Source organism: Urocitellus parryii, chromosome 1 (genome assembly GCF_045843805.1).
Source record: "Urocitellus parryii isolate mUroPar1 chromosome 1, mUroPar1.hap1, whole genome shotgun sequence".
Classification (NCBI taxonomy): domain Eukaryota; kingdom Metazoa; phylum Chordata; class Mammalia; order Rodentia; family Sciuridae; genus Urocitellus; species Urocitellus parryii.
This window is the reverse complement of record NC_135531.1, coordinates 147,741,977-147,766,026: the sequence shown is the minus strand read 5'-3', so window position 1 is coordinate 147,766,026 and position 24,050 is coordinate 147,741,977. Positions and strand designations below refer to the sequence as shown.

The 24,050-nt window shown below is 44.8% G+C and overlaps 1 protein-coding gene across 3 annotated transcripts in view; it reads left to right on the top strand.

Moving 5' to 3' along the window:
* The window catches only part of Atp10b (ATPase phospholipid transporting 10B (putative)), a 110,149-nt gene that overhangs the window by 46,040 nt on the left and 40,059 nt on the right, over positions 1 to 24,050 (top strand). For 2 of the 3 annotated variants that reach the window (XM_026395378.2, XM_077797701.1), the window contains 7 exons: positions 930 to 1,182; positions 2,238 to 2,476; positions 12,825 to 13,016; positions 14,351 to 14,951; positions 17,235 to 17,344; positions 18,987 to 19,113; positions 21,686 to 21,870. In XM_026395378.2, coding sequence (XP_026251163.2) covers positions 930 to 1,182; positions 2,238 to 2,476; positions 12,825 to 13,016; positions 14,351 to 14,951; positions 17,235 to 17,344; positions 18,987 to 19,113; positions 21,686 to 21,870 — 1,707 coding nt within the window. The remainder of the gene's footprint in view (positions 1 to 929; positions 1,183 to 2,237; positions 2,477 to 12,824; positions 13,017 to 14,350; positions 14,952 to 17,234; positions 17,345 to 18,986; positions 19,114 to 21,685; positions 21,871 to 24,050) is intronic. The other variant, XM_077797699.1, reaches the window with a different exon arrangement.

Genomic DNA, 24,050 nt, shown 5'->3' with positions numbered 1-24,050 from the left:
TGGGATTACAGGCGTGTGCCACTGCACCAGGGCTGATGAACCACTTTCAATCACTTGCTAATCAAGGAGAGTAATCCTTTTGAAAAGTCAACAAGCACACCTGTGTTCTCAGCAGAGTCTGGCGGTAATTTCATATCTGCTCAAGGTGAAATCCAAAGTCCTTGAGCGCAGACAACAGGGCCAAGTGATCTGGACTCTGACTCCCTCCCTGACCCTGGCTCCTGCCTCTCTCTTCCTCATGCATGTGCAAGGCCAGCTCATTATGACCCATCAAACACGGATCCAGCTCCCCAACCCAGACCTCTCCTCCCTCAGATAACCTCACAACTCACACCCTCCAAAGGTCATGGTCTGAGTCCCTCCCACCCATCACTCTCTACCAACTGTTTTCCTCTATTCTCCATCATAAGACCTATGGCCACCCAATATGCCTTTATTAGTTTGTTTCCTGCCACTGAAATGTGAATTCTTTAAGGAATTTTGTTCAGATAACTCCCATTTCTAAGATATAGAACAGCATCCAATGCAAAGAAAGCCCTGGATGAATATTAGGTGTTGAATTAGTGGACAGTAATCGGCGGTGGGTCTGAGTACCGATAGAAATGGGTGGTGGCCCTGCAGGATCTAGAGATCTAAGAGGGCTCAGGGGATGCTGCACAGAGGTACTAAGGCTTCCTTACTTGCTTCCTCTCATTCAAAACCAAAGGTGAGGGCCTTCCTTGTCCCAGGCACCTCAGGTTGAAGAAAACACCTCCTTCACAGATTCCCAAGAATCTTCCCAGGGGAGGCGTGAAGTCACTGACCTTTAATTTCTCAGACGAAGAACATCCTGTGAGCTGACCTCAGCTTTCCATCAAATGCCTTTGCTACCTACTAGTGGTGGGTCCGGAGGTGGGTTTATGACTCGGCGGGCATCCATCTCCCCTCAGGTGCTGATCCCGATCTCATTGTACGTGTCCATTGAGCTGGTAAAGCTGGGGCAAGTATTCTTCCTGCACAATGACCTTGACCTCTACGATGAGGAGACCGATCTGTCCATTCAGTGCCGAGCCCTGAACATCACCGAGGACCTGGGCCAGATCCAGTACATCTTCTCCGACAAGACGGGGACGCTGACCGAGAACAAGATGGTGTTCCGGCGCTGCTCCATCATGGGCAGAGAGTATTGTCACCAAGAAAATGGTACGAGGGCTGCCCAGGGCCTCCATTCCCCCCTCTGAAAGGAAACACTTCCTAAGTGAAGAGGACTAAAAAGACATGAGCTGGCTGTGGCTAGAGGCTGTGTGGCATTTGGACAGGTGGCCTCCTGTATCCTGTGGCCTTCCCTGTCACACCTCAGGGCTCTTCTTACTTCCTGTCAACTTTCATGTGCTCACAAAGGCTAAATGTGATCCCCATGTAGAAACCGTCCAGTGGATCTCTGTCTGGTGACAGTCATAACACAGCCTGTGTACGTCAGGAAGGGACTGGGGACATGTCTCAACGGATTGGCAGTTATGCAGGGAAGCTTTAGGAGTTTCTCGGGTCACTTTACCTGACAGGTCAGAACAGGTCTAGATCTAGGCACATGGTCATATTTGACATACCTAGAAAATTCCTTACATGCTAACTTATTTTGAAAAAAAATCTCTTAGACTTTGAGGCCATGTTTTTGGTTAGGAGATAAGGCTGTAAGTGTTTTATCTTATCTGGGCTGAAAGTAGCCCATAAAACACTCTCAGCCACACTCCCACCCCGCCACGCACACACGTTCTAAGAAAAGACTATCAGGAGAGCCATGTTTGGTTTTTTTTGGTTGGGAGGCATGCAGAAAGAAAGGCGCTGCTGCAGGCAGCCATATCCCCATTCGATGGTGAGAGTTCATTATCTACATGGGAACTTCTGATCTCTTTTTACCAACTACTACTACTAACAGGTATGGATGGTTTGCTAATCACTTTCATACATTATGTCATCATTAAATCAACAATCCTATGAGTTAGGTACTTTTTGAAAACCACTGAGGAAATAGAAACACAGGTTAAGTCAAAGCTCGAAGACACATAACAAGAAGGTAATAGAGACAGAATTTGAATCTGTGGGAATTAACCGTATCGCTCTTTCTCTAGCATCAGTAGTCCAGTTACCAATTTTCCACAGCAGCCTCGACCCTGGTGGTAGTGCAACCTTACCTGGGAAGCCCAGCATCTGCCCAGCTGTGGCCCAGCCAAGGGATAACAGGACTCCTTTCTTGGCAGCCAAGCGACTAGAGACCCCAAAGGAACTGGACTCAGACAGTGAAGAGTGGACCCAATACCGATGCCTGTCCTTCCCAGCTAGATGGACCCAGGGCCCTGCAACAATGCGAAGCCAAGGTGGTGCCCAGCCTCTGAGGAGATGCCATAGTGCCCGGGTGCCCATCCAAGGCCACTCCCGACAAAGGTCTGTAGGACGCCGTGAGAGCTCACAGCCTCCTGTGGCCTTCAGCAGCTCCATAGTAAGTCCCTGTCTTTCCTCTGTGGATTACAAGTGCCCCATGTTAGGAGGGTGTGAGTGAAAGATAAATGACTGTGTAAACTCTGAAAAGCCCTAAAAATGGTGGCCCTGGCGTTGAATGGACTCCACACAGGTGCCCTGTCAGCATGTACAACTCCTGTTCATTTCAGAGGTGCAACACTTAGAAATCTAAAAATGTAGATTCTGGATTCTCTCTTAAAAATGAAATTGGAAAAATTCCCTACACTAGGCCAGAGTTTCCTCATGGCCATCACTGGCCTGAGTTAAGGCATCCTGTCACCTGGACTGGGCATGCCATCTTCAGTTCACTACAGCCCCTCGCTCTTCTGCTGATCCCCATCCCTGAGCTGAGAGCTAGCATTTGCTTCTTGTGCATCTTTTTCCAATTACACAATTAAGAAAAAAAAAAAGAAATATTTGTGGTGTCCATGTTTCCATAAAGTAGAGAAATAAGAGGTAAACCTGGAAGGTCTCGTGTGTCTGAAGGAAAATGAGAGAGTATGTTTTTGGTAGAATATGTATGAACAGTTACAAACAAAGACTGTGTCAAAATTACCCAGCCTATTTCACCCTTAGGTTAACTCTGGCCCCTGTGGGCAAAGTTTGTGGTTTTGGTCCCGGGTTTTTTGCCTGTAGTCCCTTCACATCTGATCCATTAGAAGACCCTGTCTCTAAATAAAATCCAAAAAAAAGGCTGGGGATGTGGCTCAGTGGTTAAGTGCCCCTGAGTTCAATCCCTGGTCCTCCCCCACCACCCCAAAAATTAAATCCTAAAAAATAAATGCACAGCATCCCTAGAAGTCAGGGCCAGAACCAGGACCTTCTGAGTCTTGTCCTATCTCTTTTTGTACCTCCTCTTTCTCCAGGGAACATGAAAAACACATCTTCTGGAATCTTCTGCATTTGCAGAAAATGCCAGAGGAAACCCCAGATATCTTTAACAAGACACATACTCCAAATGGGCCCTAGAGTGCTCTCTTCCCATTATTAGAAAATGAGATTTTAAAGTGATGCTTTGGGCCAATGTCATTTTTTCCCATGATACATCCACAAATGTGTGTGTGTGTGTGTGTGTGTATACACACGCACACACACACACACACACACACACACACACACAAGCGTATATACGTGTATATATCTATAAAATATCTTTGGCCAACAGACATAACTATTATAAATGCCATATTTTTGACCTAACATATCAAAAGCATTTTCCATATTGCTATCTAGTTTTCATAACCCAGGACTCTGTATCCTAAAGAAATTGATAAGTCACTGCTCTAACTTTAGGTAAGTATTAAGTTGAAGAGGTTGTAAGAGTTAAAGTTGAGTTAACTCTCTTACATGATCACCATGTACTGAAAAGCAACATTAAAAGGTTAAAACGAGAACAGTTGTTAAAACAAGTGGCCCTCATAAGCATGCAAGAGAAGCAAAGTGAGCCCGAGGTGCTTCACAGAGATTCTGTTCGGTTTTGTTTCCCTTTTGATCTTCCCAAGCCACGTAGCAACAGGACATGTGCATCGCAATCGTTCTTCTCTTGAATTTTGCCTCCTCTAAATGGAATGTTCTTCCCCAACTCTATACCTGAACATTTCTTTTTAAATAAATTTAGTGAATTGTCATCAGACATAGATTCTGTGTGTCTTTGGGCACCTTCCACTTAGATACCACAGGCATCTCATGCACAGGAGAATGACTGTCTTCCTCCCCTGAGGAACTAAGAAGAAAAAGGAAGGTTTTGGTTTTGTTTTTTTTTCTTGGTGTGTGTATACAAATCAGTTCCCTTCTTGTTCAGCTCACAAATCACAGCAGCCCAAACCAGGCAGAATGAATTTGATGCAGATTCCATAGCTGATGGCCAACGGGAGGGACATCTTAACCCACCCACTATCTTTCCAGAACATGAACATAGTCATTCTGCCCTGGCCAGCACTTTTCAAAGCCAAGTTCTAAGTTCATGCAGAAGCAATGAGGAAGTTGCTGCAAGAACTGAGGTGCAATTCTTGTTGCGTGGGCAAGTGGAGATGGTGACACGTTTGTACTTGTTATGAAGAGCAGAGACTACTGCTGCATAGTCAGGTTGAAAGTAGTCTGGGGTTGATGGTAGAACAGCATCTATGGTTAGCTGTCCTGGAGGGTGCAGGCTGAGAGTCAGGAAATGTCGGTTCTGCTTTTAGCTCTACTCTGGCTTGCTGTACAACCTTAAGCCACATATTAAACCTTTCTATCCCATTTTTTTGTCACCCCCAAAATACTTAAAGTTCTTATAGGCTTTTCAAAGAATCAAACAATGTAATGTCTGTGCTAACCTGCAGGGTCCCCTCTAGTTAAGAAGCAAGCACATTTGGAGTTCAACACCCAGGTTTCCATCTCAGCTCCTGTATGAATTTGCTCTCCATCTCTGATCAACTTGCTAAATTGGAAGCTTCAATCTTCTCATCATTAAAGTACAAACAGTTCTTCTGGCTCATGAGTTATTTTTAGGATTTAATTTTTTGGGGTGCAGGGAAGGACCAGGGATTGAACTCAGGGGCACTTAACCACTGAGCCATATCCACAGCCCTTTTTTGGATTTTATTTAGGGACAGGGTCTCACTAACCTCCAGATCCTCATGACTCAGCCTCCCGAGCCACTGGGATTAGAGGCATGAACCACCACACCCAGCAAATATTTAATTCTTAAGATCATATTTCCCTCACTACAGGGAATCAAACCCAGAGGCACTTTACCACTGAGCTACATCCCCAGTTCTTTTTCCTTTTTATTTTGAGACTGGGTCTTGTTTTGTTATTTAGGTCCTCTCTAGGTTGCTAAGGCTGGCCTTAAACTTGCAATTCTCCTGCCTCAGCCTCCTGAGTCACTAAGATTATAGGCCTGCACCATCACACCTGGTGAGATCCTATGTTTTAGACACAGGGATAACCAATAGATGATTTGTTGTCGTTTATATTTTTTTCTTTGTTGCATCATCTAGCCGACATTTTGAATACTCTTTCTACAGGGAAGCTGTCTGCTTTGGGCAAATATTTGCATATTTGACAGAGGGGAAATGTAGTTTTCATAAAGCACAGTGATTGAGCTCTCTCCCCTGAGATTCTGGTATATCTGGCCCAGAGTGGGGCAGGAACATTCATGTTCTCGTTTCTGATGATTCTAGTGGGCACGCAAGAGTGAGGCCACTCTAAGGAGACCATTGCCCTACCAAGAAATAAGTCTTCATGCGACTCCTTATTCAGGCCCCCTCATACAGCTTGGGAGGCCTTGGCAGAAGCAGGTGATTCATGCCTTTAAGGAGTCTCATGTTCACGTGTGAAATATCTCTGGCTGCAGTGGGATCACTGACGTAGTTCTTAGAGACTTGTGTAGCAGCCTCCGGTGGCTCTCTGTGTGTCCACCCTGCCCATTTTTGGCAGGGCTCTGAGCCTGCTCCTTTCCCACCAGCCTTTGGTCCCTCGCTCCACCTGCCCATCTGGTATCCGGTCTGGTCTGATAATCTCTCTGAGCCACCTGTCCTTTACCCTCCTTTCGTGAGCTGAGTCAGAACTTGCACAGTCTTGGCTGTGCTTTCTGCCTCCTTCCCATGAAGCCTGTTATTGGTTTTCCTGGTTCTTTACTATAAACCAAAGATAAAATGAGAGTCAACAGTAACAACAACCACCAGAGATGGGGTTTTTTTCTTTTACTATAGAAAACAAGGAAGTATCCGTGATGGTCTTCTAATTGCCTGCTATAAAATCCGTGACCGTAAGGTGGATAATATACTTAGGAAAATTGTAAGTTCTGGGCCAACGTTTAATAGTCCTGGCAGATGGAAAAGGAAATGCCTTTTCTCTTGTTCCTGGCCTGTAAGCAGCCAAGTTTTCAGCAGAGTCCTGTTTAGAAGGGCCACTTGCACAATGTTTTCCCAACCCCAAAGAACGTCCTCCAGTCAGGGCGTTTGCCTGGCTCACCGAGGCCCCTCCACAGTCCAGTGCTGCTTCCTTCTGTGGGAATGCCCCCCACCCCTCCAGGAGAATGTGTTAGAGGGGGAAAAGGTTCTCTGCCTCTTTTCCTTAATCTTGGCCCTCTCTCCTTTGGAGAAGATCCTGCAGCACCCCAGTCTGCTACAGATGGGAGGAGTGGCCCTCATGCCACACAACCTCTGCAAGGTTAGGGAAGAGTCTTCCAGGACTGATGTGGCCACACAGGGAAGGAACTGGTGAATCCCATCTCAGCTATGCTTCCCTTGTCCCCCAGGGCCCCAAAAAGCCACCATAACGCTGTTCACAAGAGGTGGGGTCTGGCAAGATCTGGAGAACCCCCTTCTTTCTTGGCCACTGAGATCTTCCTTGAGCTTATGTCCCATTTGGGAAAAGCTGACCCTAGCAACCTGTGGGCTGCTTAAGTAAACATGTCCCAACATGGGGCTTCCCCATTGCCTTATCCAAACTAAATGTCACCAAGGCCACAACCCCTGCCAGGACAAAAATATCACTTCCCCGAACAAGATTTTAGCCTCCAGCTCCCCAGCAACAAAGCAAGTCTGTGTCCGTGACATTAATATAACCATAGGGTTATGTATTAAAAGGGAATTGGGCCTGGTGGTGTAGCTCAGTGGTAGAGTACTTGCCTACCATGCCTAAGGCCCCAGTCACTATCAAAAGGGGGGTGCAATCAAAGGCCCATGGGAGTAAGTCAGTGTGCCTCCCTCCTCTGACCCCACCATTCCCAAGACAATCATCATTAGTTTCCTGTGTCCTTCCCAAAGAAGGATTCTGTACAGAAGAGAGCATAATTGCTGAATTGGGAAGCATGTGTGTTTTATTTTAATTTTCCCCAAGTTGTACCAGTTGAGACACTCGCCACCAACAAATAGAAGGGTCTCCTGATTCCCACATCTGCCAAGTCTATGCATGGTGAGTGTCTAGATTTCCTTTGAATAGACTTTCATTTATTTGATCAGTCAGCCCACAGACACTCAGTAAGTATATTTCCCTCTGTGCCAAATACTGTGCTAAACACTGGGGATATAAGGACTAACGGGGAATTGCCCCTGATTTCAGGAGCTTTTAAACCAATGAGGAAGCAGGAAGAATAGCAGAGACGACAGGATGATGCTGTTGTGCAGACACAATGGGTGCCGGGTGCCGGTGTGCTGTAAGAACTCAGGCACAGCTGCATTCTACTGGGAGTGTCAGGGAGGCTTCAGGAAGGCTTAGCACCTGAGCTGAATTTTGAGACAAGAATTAAAGTTAACTAGAGGAAGGAGAAGGACTTTTAATGGGGAGGGAGTAAGGAATGTGGGGTGTTGTCCGAGAGACCATCGGGGCCAGCAAGAGAGAATGGGGGCTCTTTGAAAGGAAAGGTACAAGTCAAGGAGAATCAAAGGAGGAGGTGGGGACATAGGTGCAACCATGCCACAGAGGGTTTCCTTCCAGAGCTAAGTGCCAGGTGTCCTGCTTATTTCCATCACTAGCTCAGAGGACTCCTTTAGCATCAGGCTGCTGCATCCAGTACCAATCTGAACTTGGATGCGTTTTCATGAAAACAGAGAGGAGATCAGCAGAGTGGAGCTTGGCCTCCTTTTCTCAGCCTTCAACTTGGCAACACATCTCAGCCAGAAAGGAAGTGGAACCAGTAGTATTCCACTTCCTACTCAAACTGCGGTCCTTGGAGCAGCAGCTATGCTGGGGCATGTTAGAAACACTCCAGACCCACTGAATTAGAATCTGCATTTTAATAATATCCCAGTTGACTGTGGGAGAAGGGCCAGCATAGTGTGGAAGGGTCCAGGCTTTGGCATCAGGTGGAACTAGATTCAAGGTCCAGCAAATTATTGATGATTTTGCAACCTTGGCAAATTATTTGACTGCAGTGAACCTCATTTGCCTCCTAATGAAAATGGAAGAATGGTAGTAGCCTTATCGGCACTGCTACGAAGATTAGATGATGCATAAGAAAGTGTTTAGCAAAGGGCCTGACTTCACTCTACATTCTCAATAAAAGCAATCTAATGATAATAGGACCCTGGAGGGTGAGCTCTGAGATCACCTTCCTCAAGGAGGGTTGGTATGAGTTTAAGGTGTCCTGCAATAGAAAGAAATCCAACCAATTGAGGACCTGGTGTCCATCAAGTTCTAAGTTGAATATCTAGTGACCTCCCATGAATTTATATTTCTTTTCCTTCAGAGAAATGGACTGGCCAAAGAGCCAGTGGTGGGCAGAGGCACTGCTTTTATCTAAGTGCTCCAGGGGCCGAGTTCCTAATGTTAATGGACCAGAAGGAACCACTGGGCTGGAGCAGAAGGAACCATGAAGAACCTGGCTCTGCAGAGGCAGGTCTGTGGTGACTGGATAAGATCGACTGATGTCCACTCCTGGCACCTACAGGCTGGGCCTGCTGCCAGTGCAGGACCTTTGCAGAGGATCCTTTTTTTAAAATGCATTTTTATGTGATTGGTTGGAAAAACGTTTTGTTTTAGCAAAAAGATGTAAAGCGTTAATCGGTGGTAAGGTATAGTATATCCAGAAAGAATCAATCGACAAACATTTTTGAGGCAGTAAGGTTAAACCCAGAGGTGCTTAACCACTAAGTAACATCCCCAGCACTTTTTTATGTGTTTTACTTAGAAACAGGATCTTGCTAAGTTGTGCAGAGCCTCACGAAGTTGCTGAAACTGGCTTTGAACTCGCAATCTCCTGCCTCAACCTCTCAAGCCACTGAGATTACAGGCCACAGCACCTGGCTCAACAAACATTTTGAGTGCCTGCAATCTGCCAGGTACTGAGGACCCATCCAGAGACAGTCTTGGCTCTCATGACACTGAGAGTAAATGTACATGAAGTAAATAACAGTCAGTCATTTTACGTGTCCCATTTGGAAATAGGCAGTTTGGAGCAAAGCAGTACATTATAAGGGGCTGAGGTCCGGTGAGTAAAACCTGTCTTAGCTCTGACCCTAAGTCAATGCATGATCTTGAACTGTTCACTTCCCTTCTCTTTTGTACTCAGTTTCATCATCAAGGAAAATAGAGGGTCTAGCTTTGAGGGCCCCCAAGTTTGTTCCCCACTTCTGGGTATCTGTGGTCAGGCTTATAGGTGCCTGGTCTGGAGTTGGAGAGAAGAAATTTTAGAGTTGGGCCACCTGGAATCAGCTGAAGGAATCCCTCCCACTTACTGGGTGACCTTTGATAAGGTACTGAACTTCTCTGGGCATCAGTTTCCTCTTCTGAAATACAGAGGTAAATGGGGGACTGGCACTCAGCTGCTGCTCAGGGATGCAATGAGGTAAGGGGCACACTTGGAACATAAGAAATGCTGTGTGGACAGGAGCTCTCACTCTTTATCACGAGAAATGGGCTGACAGTGTTTTGGGGGAGTTGGTGAAATGGTGAGAGGCATTGGAGGCATCCAGGAATCTGGCTAAAGGAGTTTACTGAGAAGCAAACACTGTGGTACCAAGACCACAGGATGGGGAAGCCCTGTACTAGCTGAGATCCAGGGATCCCAGCTCTGATTCTGGCTTTACACTGCCTCACTGCATGACATTGGGGAAGTCAGCCCATCTCTTTGGATTTCAATCAAGTTGAGGTTAGCTTGACCTCAGCCTGAAACTGCAACAACCTGGTGAGGTCAGGTGAATGGCATGGATGAGGAAGGCGGGAAAGGCTTCGGGAACATGAGCTCCTGTTATGAAGGCTGTGCTTAAAGCCAGAGAGGGTGGATAATGCACGTGCCCTTGGCGAGTCTTCTGAAAATAGTGTGGATGGCTTACCCTGGCTTAGGGGGTGATGGACAGAATAGATTTGATATAGTTTTACTAGTATTCTTCCTTTGGGTAAGTTGGCTTTTTCTGGATATCAACTTCTGCTATGAATAAATTGGGTGCATACCCAAATGGGAGGGGATGCTTGAAGAGTGTGCTGTATTCCTGTAGGGTGTGCATGTCAGTTTCCTCCCCATGGCTCTCACCTGCACCAACAGCCCCAGGAAGGACAGAATAGAATTTCGGGAATCACTGCATTTGGTAGTTAGAGAAGACATCTGAGGACTCTTTACCCACTGGAATTTTTTTTTTAATTCACACTTGGGTTTTTATTTTTATTTTTTTTTCGTTTTTCCTATTCTTTTTTTATTGGTTGTTCAAAACATTACAAAGCTCTTGACATATCATATTTCATACATTAGATTCAAGTGGGTTATGAACTCACATTTTTACCCCAAATACAGATTGCAGAATCACATCGGTTACACCTCCATATATTTACATAATGCCATACTAGTAACTGTTGTATTCTGCTACCTCTCCTATCCTCTACTATCCCCCTCCCCTCCCCTCCCATCTTCTCTCTCTACCCCATCTACTGTAATTCATTTCTCTCCTTGTTTATTTTCCCATTCCCCTCACAACCTCTTATATGTAATTTTGTATAACAATGAGGGTCTCCCTCCATTTCCATGCAATTTCCCTTTTGTCTCCCTTTCCCTCCCACCTCATATCTCTGTTTAATGTTAATCTTTTTCTCCTGCTCTTCCTCCCTGTTCTATTCTTAGTTGCTCTCATTATATCAAAGAAGACATTTGGCATTTGTTTTTTAGGGATTGGCTAGCTTCACTTAGCATAATCTGCTCTAGTGCCATCCATTTCCCTGCAAATTCCACGATTTTATCATTTTTTAGTGCTGCGTAATACTCCATGGTGTATAATTGCCACATTTTTTTTTATCCATTCATCTATTGAAGGGCTTCTGGGTTGGTTCCACAGTCTAGCTATTGTGAATTGTGCTGCTATGAACATCGATGTTGCAGTATCCCTGTAGTGCGCTCTTTTAAGGTTTTTATTTGTAAAGCTCATTGAACCTCAGTCTTCCTCCTGCACTCATCAGTCAAGATTCTGTCCATCTGTTCTTTTTAACCACTGATCCTTCTAAACTATAATTTAGCTATAAACTCTGAACACAGAGAGAAATGGCTTTATGTGTAAATGTCTTTGTAGAGTGAGTTTGTTGTATCAGACTACTCAGAACTGGTTGGTGGTTGAGCTTCTGCTTCAAAGAAACCTGTAGTTAACAGTTCTAGAACATACAACCACATAGAAAACTCAATCTCTTCTTTGAGGCCCTTGCCTAACTTCTAGAGAGAGTCAGAAAAAAAGTGAATTTAAAATGGGTCAGGTCAAGATGGCGGCAGGGAAGTAAGCAAAGCTAGACATTCCTCCCCCGCCCCCCAATCACCACCCAGTGAAGCTGTCCTGGCATCAATTCCTGAGGGGAAGGGAGGGTGGAGATAGAGGGAGATGGATGAACTGTCAATAAAACCAGATATAGGTCAATATGTAATGAATACCAAAGGGATGGTATTAAGTGGCAACTTCTATAAAGATGTTAAAAATGGAAACCCATGAGTCAGATCCAGCCCAGAGACTAAAAAGAAAAAAAAAAAAGAGGTCACTTATCTCTGCTTTATCCTGAAAAGTCAGGCTATTTGGCAAAGTGGATCAGCATGGGAGCATTGCACCAGGAAAAGAAGCCCACCACTCTTCAGATAGGGTCTGACTTGCCAGTTCTGTATTTCTCACCATCCTGAAATACCCTCATCTGTATCTTGGTCCATCCATGCATGTTACATGTGAACATTTCAAGAACTCATTATTGCAGTTCAAAAGGAAGAGAATTCATTGGAAGCTGGATAAAATCTCATGGACAGGTGTGACTTCTGGTTGTTTGAAATCTAGGTAGGACTTTGCTGGATAGGAGAGGATTTTTCAAAGTGTTATCAGAAGCACAGAAGGAAGAGGGAACACATCTCGAATGCAGCAAACAGACCACCAGGCTGAGCTGAGGGTCCACATTGAGAAGAAGTGGGAGTAAAAAGTGGAAATCCAAACTGCAAAACACTCTAGATGCCATATGAATCGATCGTGCTAACAGTGGAGGTCTGAGGTTTTTCGAGTGCCATGAGGAAAATGGAGTTTCAGGGACTGAAAAAAAATCATACACGTGAAGGGTCAAAAAGAAAAGAAATGAGAGGCGACAACCTGGGTTTAGAGGATGGTATGGAAATCCAAGATGGAGGGCCGGAGGGTCTGGTCATGGTGAGAAGCATCAGAAATGGTGAACAAATGGAGAGACATAGGGGGAAGAAGGGGGAAGGACTTCCAGGACCTGGTAGCTGGAAGATATGGGGAGTTGATAGACAGGGAGTAATCCAATAAAAATCAGCAATGATCAGACCAGATGCAAGACTGCTGTGAAGTCTGTATCGCCCTTTCCTCCAGGCATGCCAAAAACCTGATGATGGGGACCTTCCTTCCCAAAGACTCACTCAAGGCTGTCTCTTCCAGGAAAAAGATGTGACTCCAGATAAAAACCTACTGACCAAGGTCCAAGATGCTGCCCTGTGGCTGGAGACCTTATCGGATGCCCGACCACCCAAGTCGTCTCACTCCACCACGTCCTCCATCGCCGACTTCTTCCTTGCCCTAACCATCTGCAACTCTGTCATGGTTTCCACAACCACAGAACCCAGACAGAGGGTAAGGAGGTGGGGAGGAAGGTAGGAGATAAGGGAGAAGAGGGTGGGAGAGAAGCAAGGGGAGAAACCCTGATCAGAGAGACACTTGGGTCCTAGCCAAGTGTTACCATTTCGTCACTGTGAGACTTTGAACCAATCTCTTATCTTTTCTGGGTCCTCATTTGAAATAAAATGGAAAAGTTATATAGGAGCACGCTTTCTCTCTGCAACTTTCAATTTCTTTTTTTATCTGCCTGCAAGATAGATATTAAGAGTTAGTGGTTACTGAACGCTTGGCTCTGTGCCAGCCCCATACTAAACACTTGGCCTGCATTATCATTTAGCCATCACAACCCCAAAGCACTATGGGCTTAACAAGTGAAGTAATGGTCAGTCTAAGAATGTCAGTAACTTAACAAAGGGAGTTGAGTTAATATATAGCAGAACCATAATGATCACTAATACCATGTTACGCTGGTCCCTGCTTTTAAGTAGGGATTAAAAGATACTAAGTATTCTTATCATGGAAATATGCAGACAGTGGTCACTTATGTAAAGTTTTACTTTGAAATTTACCGAAGTGGATTCGTCTCCAATTATCCACAAACTCTTCACCACACTCCCTGCTGGGGAATTGCTGATGAGAATAACTAGGTGATATAACGTGCAGTTACAAAATAAAGAGGAGGGAATTCACTCAATCACCAAACCACAACCTTCCTTTAAGATGCCCAGATTCCCAACTACCCTGAGAAGTCGCTTTGGCCCCCAGAAAAATCACCATGTGATCAGAAGTTTTCAGGGAGATTTGGGAGTCAAAAAGCATTATCTGAGAAATCATTTTGAGAAGGGAGGAAGTGCCTACCATTTTGGAAGAGACAGCATCCAACTCTCAGTTTTCAAGTTCATAGCGGGGACTCGAGCTGGCAGAGACCTCAAGAGCCCAATCTCTGGAGTTAGGCAGTCCTAGGCCACGAGTCCCAGCTCTGCCAGCAACACGCTGGTTGATCTCGGCCAATTTATCTAACCCCTTGGTGCCTGGGCTTCCTCATCCATAAACCAAAATATTGATAGTGCCTGAATTTCATCTCCTCGTCTCTTTCTTATGTCCATGATCAGAGAGGAATGACAAAGGGAAATGGGCACTCTCACCCCATAGACTGTCAGGCCTGGAAGGAAATATTTGAGTTCCCCCCATTTTGTGGGTGGGTAAGACGAGGCCCAGAGAGGAGAGGAAACTTGCCCTTGATCTCAGGCCCAGATCGTCCTCTTAATGCAAAATTGTCTTCCTGCTCCGCATGAAATAGCTTGATAGTGTTTCCAAAATGTAATGCTCGACTTTCCTCCTGACCACAGGTCACCATCCCACCCTCCAGCAAGGCTCTGGGGATGTCCCTGGAGAAGATCCAACAGCTCTTCCAGAGGTTAAAGCTAATGAGCCTCAGCCAGTCATTCTCATCCACGGCGCCCTCTGACACAGACCTGGGGGAGAGTTTCGGGGCTAACATGCCCCCCACAGACTCGGACGAGAAAGACGATGCCTCTGTGTGCAGTGGAGACTGCTCCACGGACGGCGGCTACAGGAGCAGCACGTGGGACCAGGGTGACATCCTGGGGTCCGAGTCGGGGGCATCCTTGGAGGAGGTACCAGGGGCCCCAGCTCTCAGCCTGACCAGCCCCGAGTTCTGTTACGAGGCCGAGAGTCCCGACGAGGCCGCCCTGGTGCATGCTGCTCATGCCTATAGCTTCACGCTGGTGTCCCGGACACCTGAGCAGGTGACCGTGCGTCTGCCCCAGGGCACCTGCCTCACCTTTGACCTCCTCTTCACCCTGGGCTTTGACTCTGTCAGGAAGAGAATGTCTGTGGTTGTGAGGCACCCGCTGACCGGTGAGATCATCGTCTACACCAAGGGAGCAGACTCAGTTATCATGGACCTGCTGGAAGACCCAGCCCACGGTGAGTCTCACCTCCTAGGGCTCCAGGGACAGAGAGCTCTGAGGTTTGATGGGCAGTGTCCGATGGCAGTGAGCTCAAGTTGTAGTGTCACCTTGTCCAGCAGGCCTCAACTAGAATACAGGCCCACAAGATGTTCTCAAAGCAAGGTCCTTGACACACTGTATTTTACATCACTGTGACCTGGAGAATCATTGCTCATTGGTGTATTAAAGACTCTCTACAGTCTCGTAATAGAGAAGGCTCTTTAACTTGTCTAGTTTTCCAAACTCATTCACACATGGATTATCCACAGGCAATTTTTTATTTTTGTTACATCAGAATATCCATTAACAAACCTAGACCACAATGGGCTCCTCACCCTTCCCTTTGGAGAGCCGCCAACTCAACCCAGGGAGAGAAGTGACTTGGAGAGATGATAGGGTTAGCTAATGTTAAATCCAGGGTCCTGGATCCCAGTGTAGGCTCCTTTCATCTGCCAGAACCCTGCACTGGGCTCAGTTCACTATGGGAAGCCTCAAGGGTCCCTCCTTATCATCCTTTTCCCCAGCCTCTCCCAGATGGATTTTCATAAACTTGCGCTGAGCCAGAAAAATGTTCCAAAGTCCCTACATATCAGTGTCCAATTTTGGAGCAGCATGAATTAGTGTGCAGCCGCTTCCTGATTGCTAACAAGGAGAAGGCAGTTATGGGCCATGATTCTCCCAGGATAGTAGATTCCAGCCAAGTTTTAGAATTGCCCAGGCAGCCCTGCGCCTCCTGCATTATCAGCTGTGGACCACAGCCAAGAGGTTCGTGGGGATTGATTAGTGTTTAGAATGGGAAGGGAGCTAATTAGTTCTCTTCATCTCCAGACTCTGGCAGACAAGCAAATTCAGTGCTTCTGAATTGAAGAAGGCACAGTCCTCTATCTCTGGGTGACAGCCATCCAAGTTACCTTGGAGATGTTTATTTGTTCCTCACCTGCTTGCAAAGTGAACTAGAGATGCTTCCCATGAACAACAATGTTACTGTAAGAAATGAGAAGAAAACTTGGAAAGGGGGAAAATATTAATAGATTTCTAACCCCTTTTTTAATATACTTCCAGTGTTTGAACATTCAGTTTGACTATGAGGTTCCTGGCAGCCTCAGCAAAAAGGTAAACTCAAAGTCTCATGAATGGAAGACAAGGGTTTAATCTCAAGCACTGGTGTCTTTCAAAATAAAATATTGTAAGGCAATGCCCAAATGAGATGTGCTTCAGGCACCTGGGCAATGAGAAAATAATAGTTGGAAGGATTTTTATAGCATCAAAAAACAGCCTCAAAGTGATATTATGAGAAAACCAGAGCTTTGTTGGGCTTTATGCTTGTGCCACTATTAAGAATTGTATTTTTAATTTTGCATTGTCTGTAGGGTTAATGAGATGCACGTATTCTGTTCACTACTTAGGACCTCTAGAGCTCTCAATTCAGCCCTGCTAAAGGCAGATTCTGAAGTCTTTTCCAAGCTTAGCTTCACAGAGTGCGCCAATTGATTGATTAGTGATGTCTGTGATAATTAGACCAAGGAAGTGGTGAGGACTGGGATCCTACCCCACACCAGCCAACCCAGGCTTGAAAGCTTTGCATTTTATGATTAAAGTATTAGAATTTCAAGAGAGAGACAAATGACTTCTGAAAGAAATTTATTATGTAGAACTTCACAGAGGAGACTTTGAACAACCCACCAAAATATTTTTTCAGACTATATTTACAGGAAATGCAAAAAAAAAAATGTTTTTTGTAAGATCATCTCCTATATAGAAATCAAGCCTCATTGAATAAGAACTCGTGTGGTAATGGATTTAACTAATGAGATGCCCGGTTCTAGTTGTTTTGAGACCTAACACAACACAGGAACAAAGCAGATGACAAGACTGTGGATAGAGAACAATCTCAAAGTCAGGACCACCTTAGGTGTAAACAAGGATTTAGACTTCTGGTCCCAATTCACGGCTTCCACAGGACCTAGAAATCTCCCTTAAGTTCCAGGTGATTTTCATGCCAATGGATGTTTGAGAATACCGTAAGGACCTACTTTCCTTAAATAACACTTTTTCTATCTAGGCTTTCGATGAGATGTAAAGAACAGACAATTTAAGGACTCTTGGAGTTATCTTCCAGGATAACCTGACAGCCAGGAGAGTTCTACAATGTTCCTAGGGAGTGCTACTGCTGGAATGTCTCTGCTGAGGAGATCCCAGGGGATGGGATTCTTAAGCATTTTTGTGCATGGTCTTATGGGAAATAATGACTATTTGACAGTGGCTGACCTTGATGTGGAAAAGAAGCTGAAGAAGATCCACTCCCGGACCCAAAAACATCTAGACTTGTATGCAAGAGATGGTTTACGTACCCTGTGCATCGCCAAGAAGGTGAGAGCACATTCCTCCAGGCATGCTTTGAGTATCATCAGGTAGCTCAACAGCCTCAGTCCTGCTTTGGTCTCTTTATAAAAGACGCTTAGTGTTGTTTGTTTTTGCATTTTTTGTGTCACAAAAATCCATGACTTTGACTAATTTTGTTGGAGCAGAAATTTGAGCAGCAAGATCCCGTATCAGTGTGGTTTTCCTCATTCTCTGCTCTTCATTGTACGTGTAAGGGATAACCTATAGCTCGATGTTAAAATTTTGCATTATTTGCCTGGATTTAAATTGGGAGGATGCTTATGTGTTCACATAGAGTCTAAATGTTTGGCTTCTCTAGTGAATGTCAGCTAAAAAAGCGTGTAGCAGCTGATTCCCATGATGAGGGACATAGGGACACATTCAGCAATGTTCTGCAGAATTACCCTGGGCCCAGTAATTGTTATGTAGATTACACACCCCATGCTCCACAGATCTTTGTGGCCCATGTGGGGGCATCTGGCAGGTAGGAGTGCCATGATGGGCATGCATTGCTAGGTGGTGGCTTCTCCTCCCTAAATCCCCAGGGCTCCTCATTTCTTTTATTATGCTTAGTGCAACATAGAGATCAAAAATTCTTGCTTCAAAGCCAGACTTCCCTGTGTGCAAGTCCCAGTCTCCACTTTGGATATATAACCTTGAACATGTTTCCTTGCTTGAGATGTTTTGTTTTGGAGCAAAATGGTGCAAATGCTGTCTATCTTATTTGGTTAACTAAGGCTAATGCACATATAGTGCCAGGGACAGTAATAAGTGCTTATTAGTCTGAATTAGGATTATACCCTTACCACCTTCTAAAGTTATTTGTGCATATTTTGTTCCCACTGATAGACTGTGCATTCCTCAAAATCAAAAGGCCTACCTGGGTCTTGTGGGTTTGTGCTATAATGTTCCACACAGGGACTGGGAATATTTGGTGCATGGGCAAAAGAATCCTTAATCTATATAAGAGAATGCATATCACATAAAAAGTAGGGTCTACAAGTGCTAATGGACTCTGAGGGAAGAAATGCACCTGTGTGTAGGACAGCAGGCCTAGCAGAGTGGTCCCTAGACTGTGTAAAATAAGGCTGTCCTCTTCTCTCCAGCCTTGTTTTTGGTCCCTTGAAACTTTACTTTTCATCCTTCCACCAACAGATATACTCAAGGCCAAGTTCGTTCCTATTACCCAGGCTTTGCAATTTCCCAGGGCTGACCCTTTCTCATCATTGGATCTTAGCTTGCCTGCCACTTGTAGAATAGACCTGAACAGCCCTCTATCCCAGTTTTCCTCTTACCCCATCACACTCCATGATATCATCCTTTTCACTGTCTGCACAGTACTCCTGAAAGTGATCTTTTAATTTACCTATATAATGTGTCTTATCTTCCGTCAGCACATTAGCCCAGTTCTAGGACCTTGTCTGCCTGCTCATCTCCAGTGCCCTGAGCAGGCTGGGGACTCCAAAGATGTTTGGTGGTATAAGAACATACAGATGGATCTTTCATTGACTGAAGAGAGCGCCCCATCTGATGATGTCATGCAGCTCAAACAGGCCTTGCAGATGTGAGAGGAGGGATTCTACTTGCTGACCCACCCACAGTTATTAACAAACCTCTTTCTATCCTGAAGGTAGTGAGTGAAGAAGACTTCAGGAGATGGGCCAGTTTCCGGCGTGAGGCCGAGGCATCCCTTGACAACAGAGATGAGCTTCTAATGGAGACAGCACAGCGTCTGGAGAATCAACTCACCTTACTGGGTAGCTAAAAATAAGTTATCATTATACAAAAAAAAAGAAATTCCCTAAGTTGGAAGAGAGTTCTTGGCCCTGATTCTGATGCCACTATGGAGTTGTCTCAATTAGCAGCCTTCCCTGGGTACCCTTCCAGGGATTTGGCATAAATGGGCCATGTCATTACCCAACCCAAGGTTCCTGAGGAGGCCTGGGAGTATCCCTACACACTCTGCTGGAAGAAGCCTATGAGTTTGTCTCTTTCTAAAAGAGCACATTTTTCTGTCCATTCAAAGGTTGGGCCCTAACTCTGGGTCAGGTAACATGCTAGGCTTTGGGGCTACCACAGAAAGCAAGAGCCACAACTCTGCCCTTCCACAACTCAGAGTCTATCCTGATACTGAATCCTTAGGCAAGAAACTTCCTCACTCTTAACAAATGATAACAGCTGGGCTGGAAGAGGGACCAGATGAGATAGAAGTACAGGTAGGAGGTACTAACCTGACCCCTGGGCCAAGGAGGGCCTAGGAAGACCATTAACTGAAAGGACCCAAATGAAGGCCCAGATATGAGATTCTCTGTGGCTGGACCAAAATGCGGGAGAAGAATTGATGAGAGGTAAGAGAGAGCTGTGGGTTCCATGCTGTGACGGATTAGATGAATCAGATGCTAAGTGTTTGGAGAGGGAAAGGCTTAGATTACAAAAATTGCCCTGACTACTGATATATGGAAGGTAGATTGATATACTGGGGGGAGATAAGAAGCACCAAGACTAATTAAAAGATAGGTTGCATTCCTACTGTAAGAAAAGCATTGCAAAAGAGGCGGCTTTGTTAATCAGACCTTGGGAACAAGGTCTTGCCAAGGCAATGTCTGACAGCATACACTGACAGGGAAGTAATGGTGACCAGAGGATAAGGGCCAAGTTCAAGCCCTGTCATGACCTTGCTGTATGCCCAGTGACACATCCCTGCACCTTAGCTTCTCTAGACAAATATCTCTTGAGTACCCAGCCAAGCATAGCCACTTTGGTTTTTTTCCTTGGGCTCTAAGAATATGTACCTTTTCATATAAAAGGTAGCAACAAGATTTACCTGAACAGCCAGCAAGCAAGGGGAGAGAACTGTTGCCTACCTCTTTGGGTCTTTAGTTTCCTGTATCTTGGCCACAGAAGCCTTTGCTTGCTGCCTTTTAAGGTTCTTTTAAGCCGAACCAGAGTCACTTAGTAGTAGCCAGAAACTTATCAACTATAAAAGGCGACTGAAGTTGCCCCTCCAAGAGGCCTCTCTGGTTTCTGGGTAGCACTATGGCCCCAGGTGGCGAGAAGCGTCTGTCAGTTTGGTCTGCCAAATGACAGCTTGTCAGAACCCACTGGCCTCCCCTAGCAGGGAAAGACTTCCCGACCTTCCCATTTCATTTTCCCTTTTGTGTTTTTCTTCCTCTCCGTCATATAAGTCATCTTCAGAAGCTCACCTGCAGTCTCACCCTGGGAGGGAAAGATGAGGCTCATGCTGTCACTTTTCAACCTGAAACACAAAACAGGCACATTTTGGGACAGAGAGGTTCCTTTTCTCCCCTCAAGATAGCTTGGAAAGTGGAGGACTGGGCTGAGGAGGGATTTCTTCTTGCCACCAAGAAACTGGCATGCCACTAAGAAGCTGCCTTGTCTGCATACTGGGTCCCCTAATATGAAATGATCTCTTCAATATGCATCCAATGTAACTGCTTTGCCAGCCTATTATCACTCTGGATTATTAAAAGAAACAAAATGCCTTGCTTCTGCCCAGAGTGAGATGGGTAGCCATTAGTCTGTGGCCTGAAATGAATCTCAATTTAAATGCAGATTTATTTTTGCTTCATCACTTAGCAACTATTCAATATTTGGATATATATTCATCTGGATTGATGCAAAGCTTGAGATCCTTCAAAAACTGTGAAATTTGCCTGTATGTTATAAAAAATGTCTCTGTTAATTCCAGCATGATCAGTTACAAAGAGTTCAGTGTCTCTACTTCTCCCTATTCTTTGTGACAGTTTGGATCACCAAAACCTCTCTCCTGCACTCAGCTCAACCGCCTAAGTAACTGCTAGCCCTGAATTTCATCTTGCTTCCTCCAACCCCTAATCCATTCTCTAGAATGATTTTAAAACACAAACTGATCCTGTCCCTCTCCAAGTTAACACCCTTTAATAACTCTCGTTGCCACCAAATAAATTGCAAACCCCTCAAGGAGGAAGGCTGACGGACTCTGCCTACAGCTCTCCTCTTCCTCCCTGGCTATACCTCTCACTTCATCTTCGATATGTCCCCAGCAAGGCCTTTCCTGACCTCCTAGGTGAAGTCCAGGTCCCTCATGTATACGTACAGGGCACATTGGCTTTTTCTCATCACCTAGCTCAGTTATAAATCCTTCTTCATTGACCTTTGATTTCTGAGAGGGTAGGAACCAGCTCTACCCAGTTCATTGTTTACCCTGGGTGCCTGACCTAGCACATATTAATAACATTTAATAAACATTGCCTTGCTTCATAGGGCTTTGGGGAACTTAAGCCACTATTTCACCATAAATGTGACCTATGGTGTCTTTGATCACTCCAGGAGCCACTGGGATCGAAGACCGGCTGCAGGAAGGAGTTCCAGACACAATTGCTGCTCTGCGGGAGGCTGGAATCAAGCTCTGGGTCTTGACAGGAGATAAGCAAGAGACAGCGGTCAATATTGCGTATTCCTGCAGACTGTTAGATCAGACAGACACCGTTTACTCCATTAATACTGAGAATCAGGTAAGCCCAAAGTAGGAAATCACACATAAATATAGAACTTCACCCCAGTCAACAGGAGAAAGACTCATAGGTAAGATTTGGGCACACAGGGAAGGCATATCTGATCCCAAAATATGGCTGGATCACACAGCTTAATATGCCCCCACATGTTGTCTGATATTTTGTGTTACCTCCAATATTACAAGCTTGTACCTCTCCTCAAAGCCAGCCTCATCAAAAGCAAGGTGCTAAGCAACTCAGGGAGACCCTGTTTCTAAATAAAATACAAAATAGGGCTGGGGATGTGGCTCAGTGGGCGAGTACCCCCGAGTTCAATCCCTGGCACCAAAAAAAAAAATTAGTTGTATCTCTCCCAAATTCCATTCCTGGTCCAATTTCCCCATTTTACAGACAAAGAAACTAAAGACAATCCCAAAGGCTCAGTCACTTGCTAGTTTCTGTTAAAACTAAGGCCAGAACTCCTTTCTCCTGCTGGGCTAATGCTATTTACACTCTAAAACACTATTTACTCAAGAATCACATTTTTAAGTTTCTTACAACATTAATTCACACGTCAGAACAGTCACAATTAAATTGAAACTGTTCCAAGTTTAAGGCTTCAGCGCCAATTTTTATGTCGTGGAGTGGAAACCCCAAAGGAATAATAATGCAAATCCAGTGTGTTTTGATGGTGAAGGAGGAGAAAGAAGCCAAGTCCTAAAAGGCAATTTTCAACCAAAGTAGGGTATATAGGTTGTGGGTGGCAGGAAGCGAGGTTCAGGAAAGTGCTGTGTGAAATGGGAAGAACAACATTCCATGCTCTTATACAATTTTGTATTTAGGAGGCAAAATCTATTTTCACAATGCAAATTATTTTCACAATGCATCTTCTTGGCAAGAAGGTTGAGAGGTGAGCATGGAGATGTTCACACCTGTCTAAGGGGGCAGGGATTGGATTAGGCAGGTGGGCATCCTATGGGGAAAAGGATGGAGGAGGAAGGCCAGGAATTAAAGAAGCCAGGAAATGGGAAAATGAGGACACTGGCCTCTCTCCTTCAGCTTGCCTAAGTGCACTCTAGACCTAGAATGAAAATTTGGGAAGTTTGATATTTGGCTTTTATTCCATGCACAAGTATTTGAAAATGCATACACACACAGTATACTGTGAAGAATGCCTGAGAACCTTTAGATTATTTTTAATTATTTTCTGTCAGATGCCCAAATTATGCTTGATTAAACACCAATGAATTTTGAAGATGAAAATACTCTCATGTAAAACCATAGCTTTAGTATTATGTTTAGGGAAAAAAAGGTAATTTTCAGCTTGTTTAAGTGCTTGATCTCTGTAATAGTATTGATTCTTGCCAGTCCTGCTTGCAATAGGAAATTGTCTGCCATTCCCCCACACACCCCCTTGAATTCTGAAAGTAAGACACATGCAAATCTGTGAGGTGGCCAGCATGAATGGGGAGGGGTGGGATTCTCTTAAATGCAATGCATTCTTTTTGCATTGGGGGCCCAGGTTCCCAAGAAACAATGGGCCACACTCCAAGTAGTCAGTTCAGTCATGGGAATCTTTAATTCCATACTGTCAGTCCTTTTACCACTGTCCAGGACTCTCAACATGATGCCTGAATCCTTATCCCTGCGCCACTAAACCTGCAATATTAGTCTTTTTCACCTTGCCTGGGATTAAGCAGTAGGTACGTAAATATGTCAAGCCAGAAACTGGAAAAATACATTCTAAATCTTAGATTTATTTAAACCCCCATTTAATGTAATGACTTATTCAGTGGATATTTTCTCCAAGGGTTTTAATTTGCCTGATTCATTATAAATTGATTTAGGGATACTGTATCTTTCCTACGTACCTTAAAGCAATAAGCAAATTCTGAGACCTATCTAGACCTCAGGGTTCTCAACCATAAAATGAGGGAAATACTAAGTCATCCCCAGAAATGTTAATTTGTCAAGAAATTTTTAAAGGGACTAATAGCAACAACTGCTGTTATTAACAACCTGTAGTGCAGATTAACAGTCTAAATACGCTACTTCTTGAACTTCACTCTCCTAATCTGTGTAAAAGGGTTTAAAATATTTACTTAAGAGGCTACTGGAAGGATTAAATATTACCACAGAAAAGCACTCACTTATAGTAACCAATACTAGTTACCAATTGCTGTATAACAAATTACTCCACA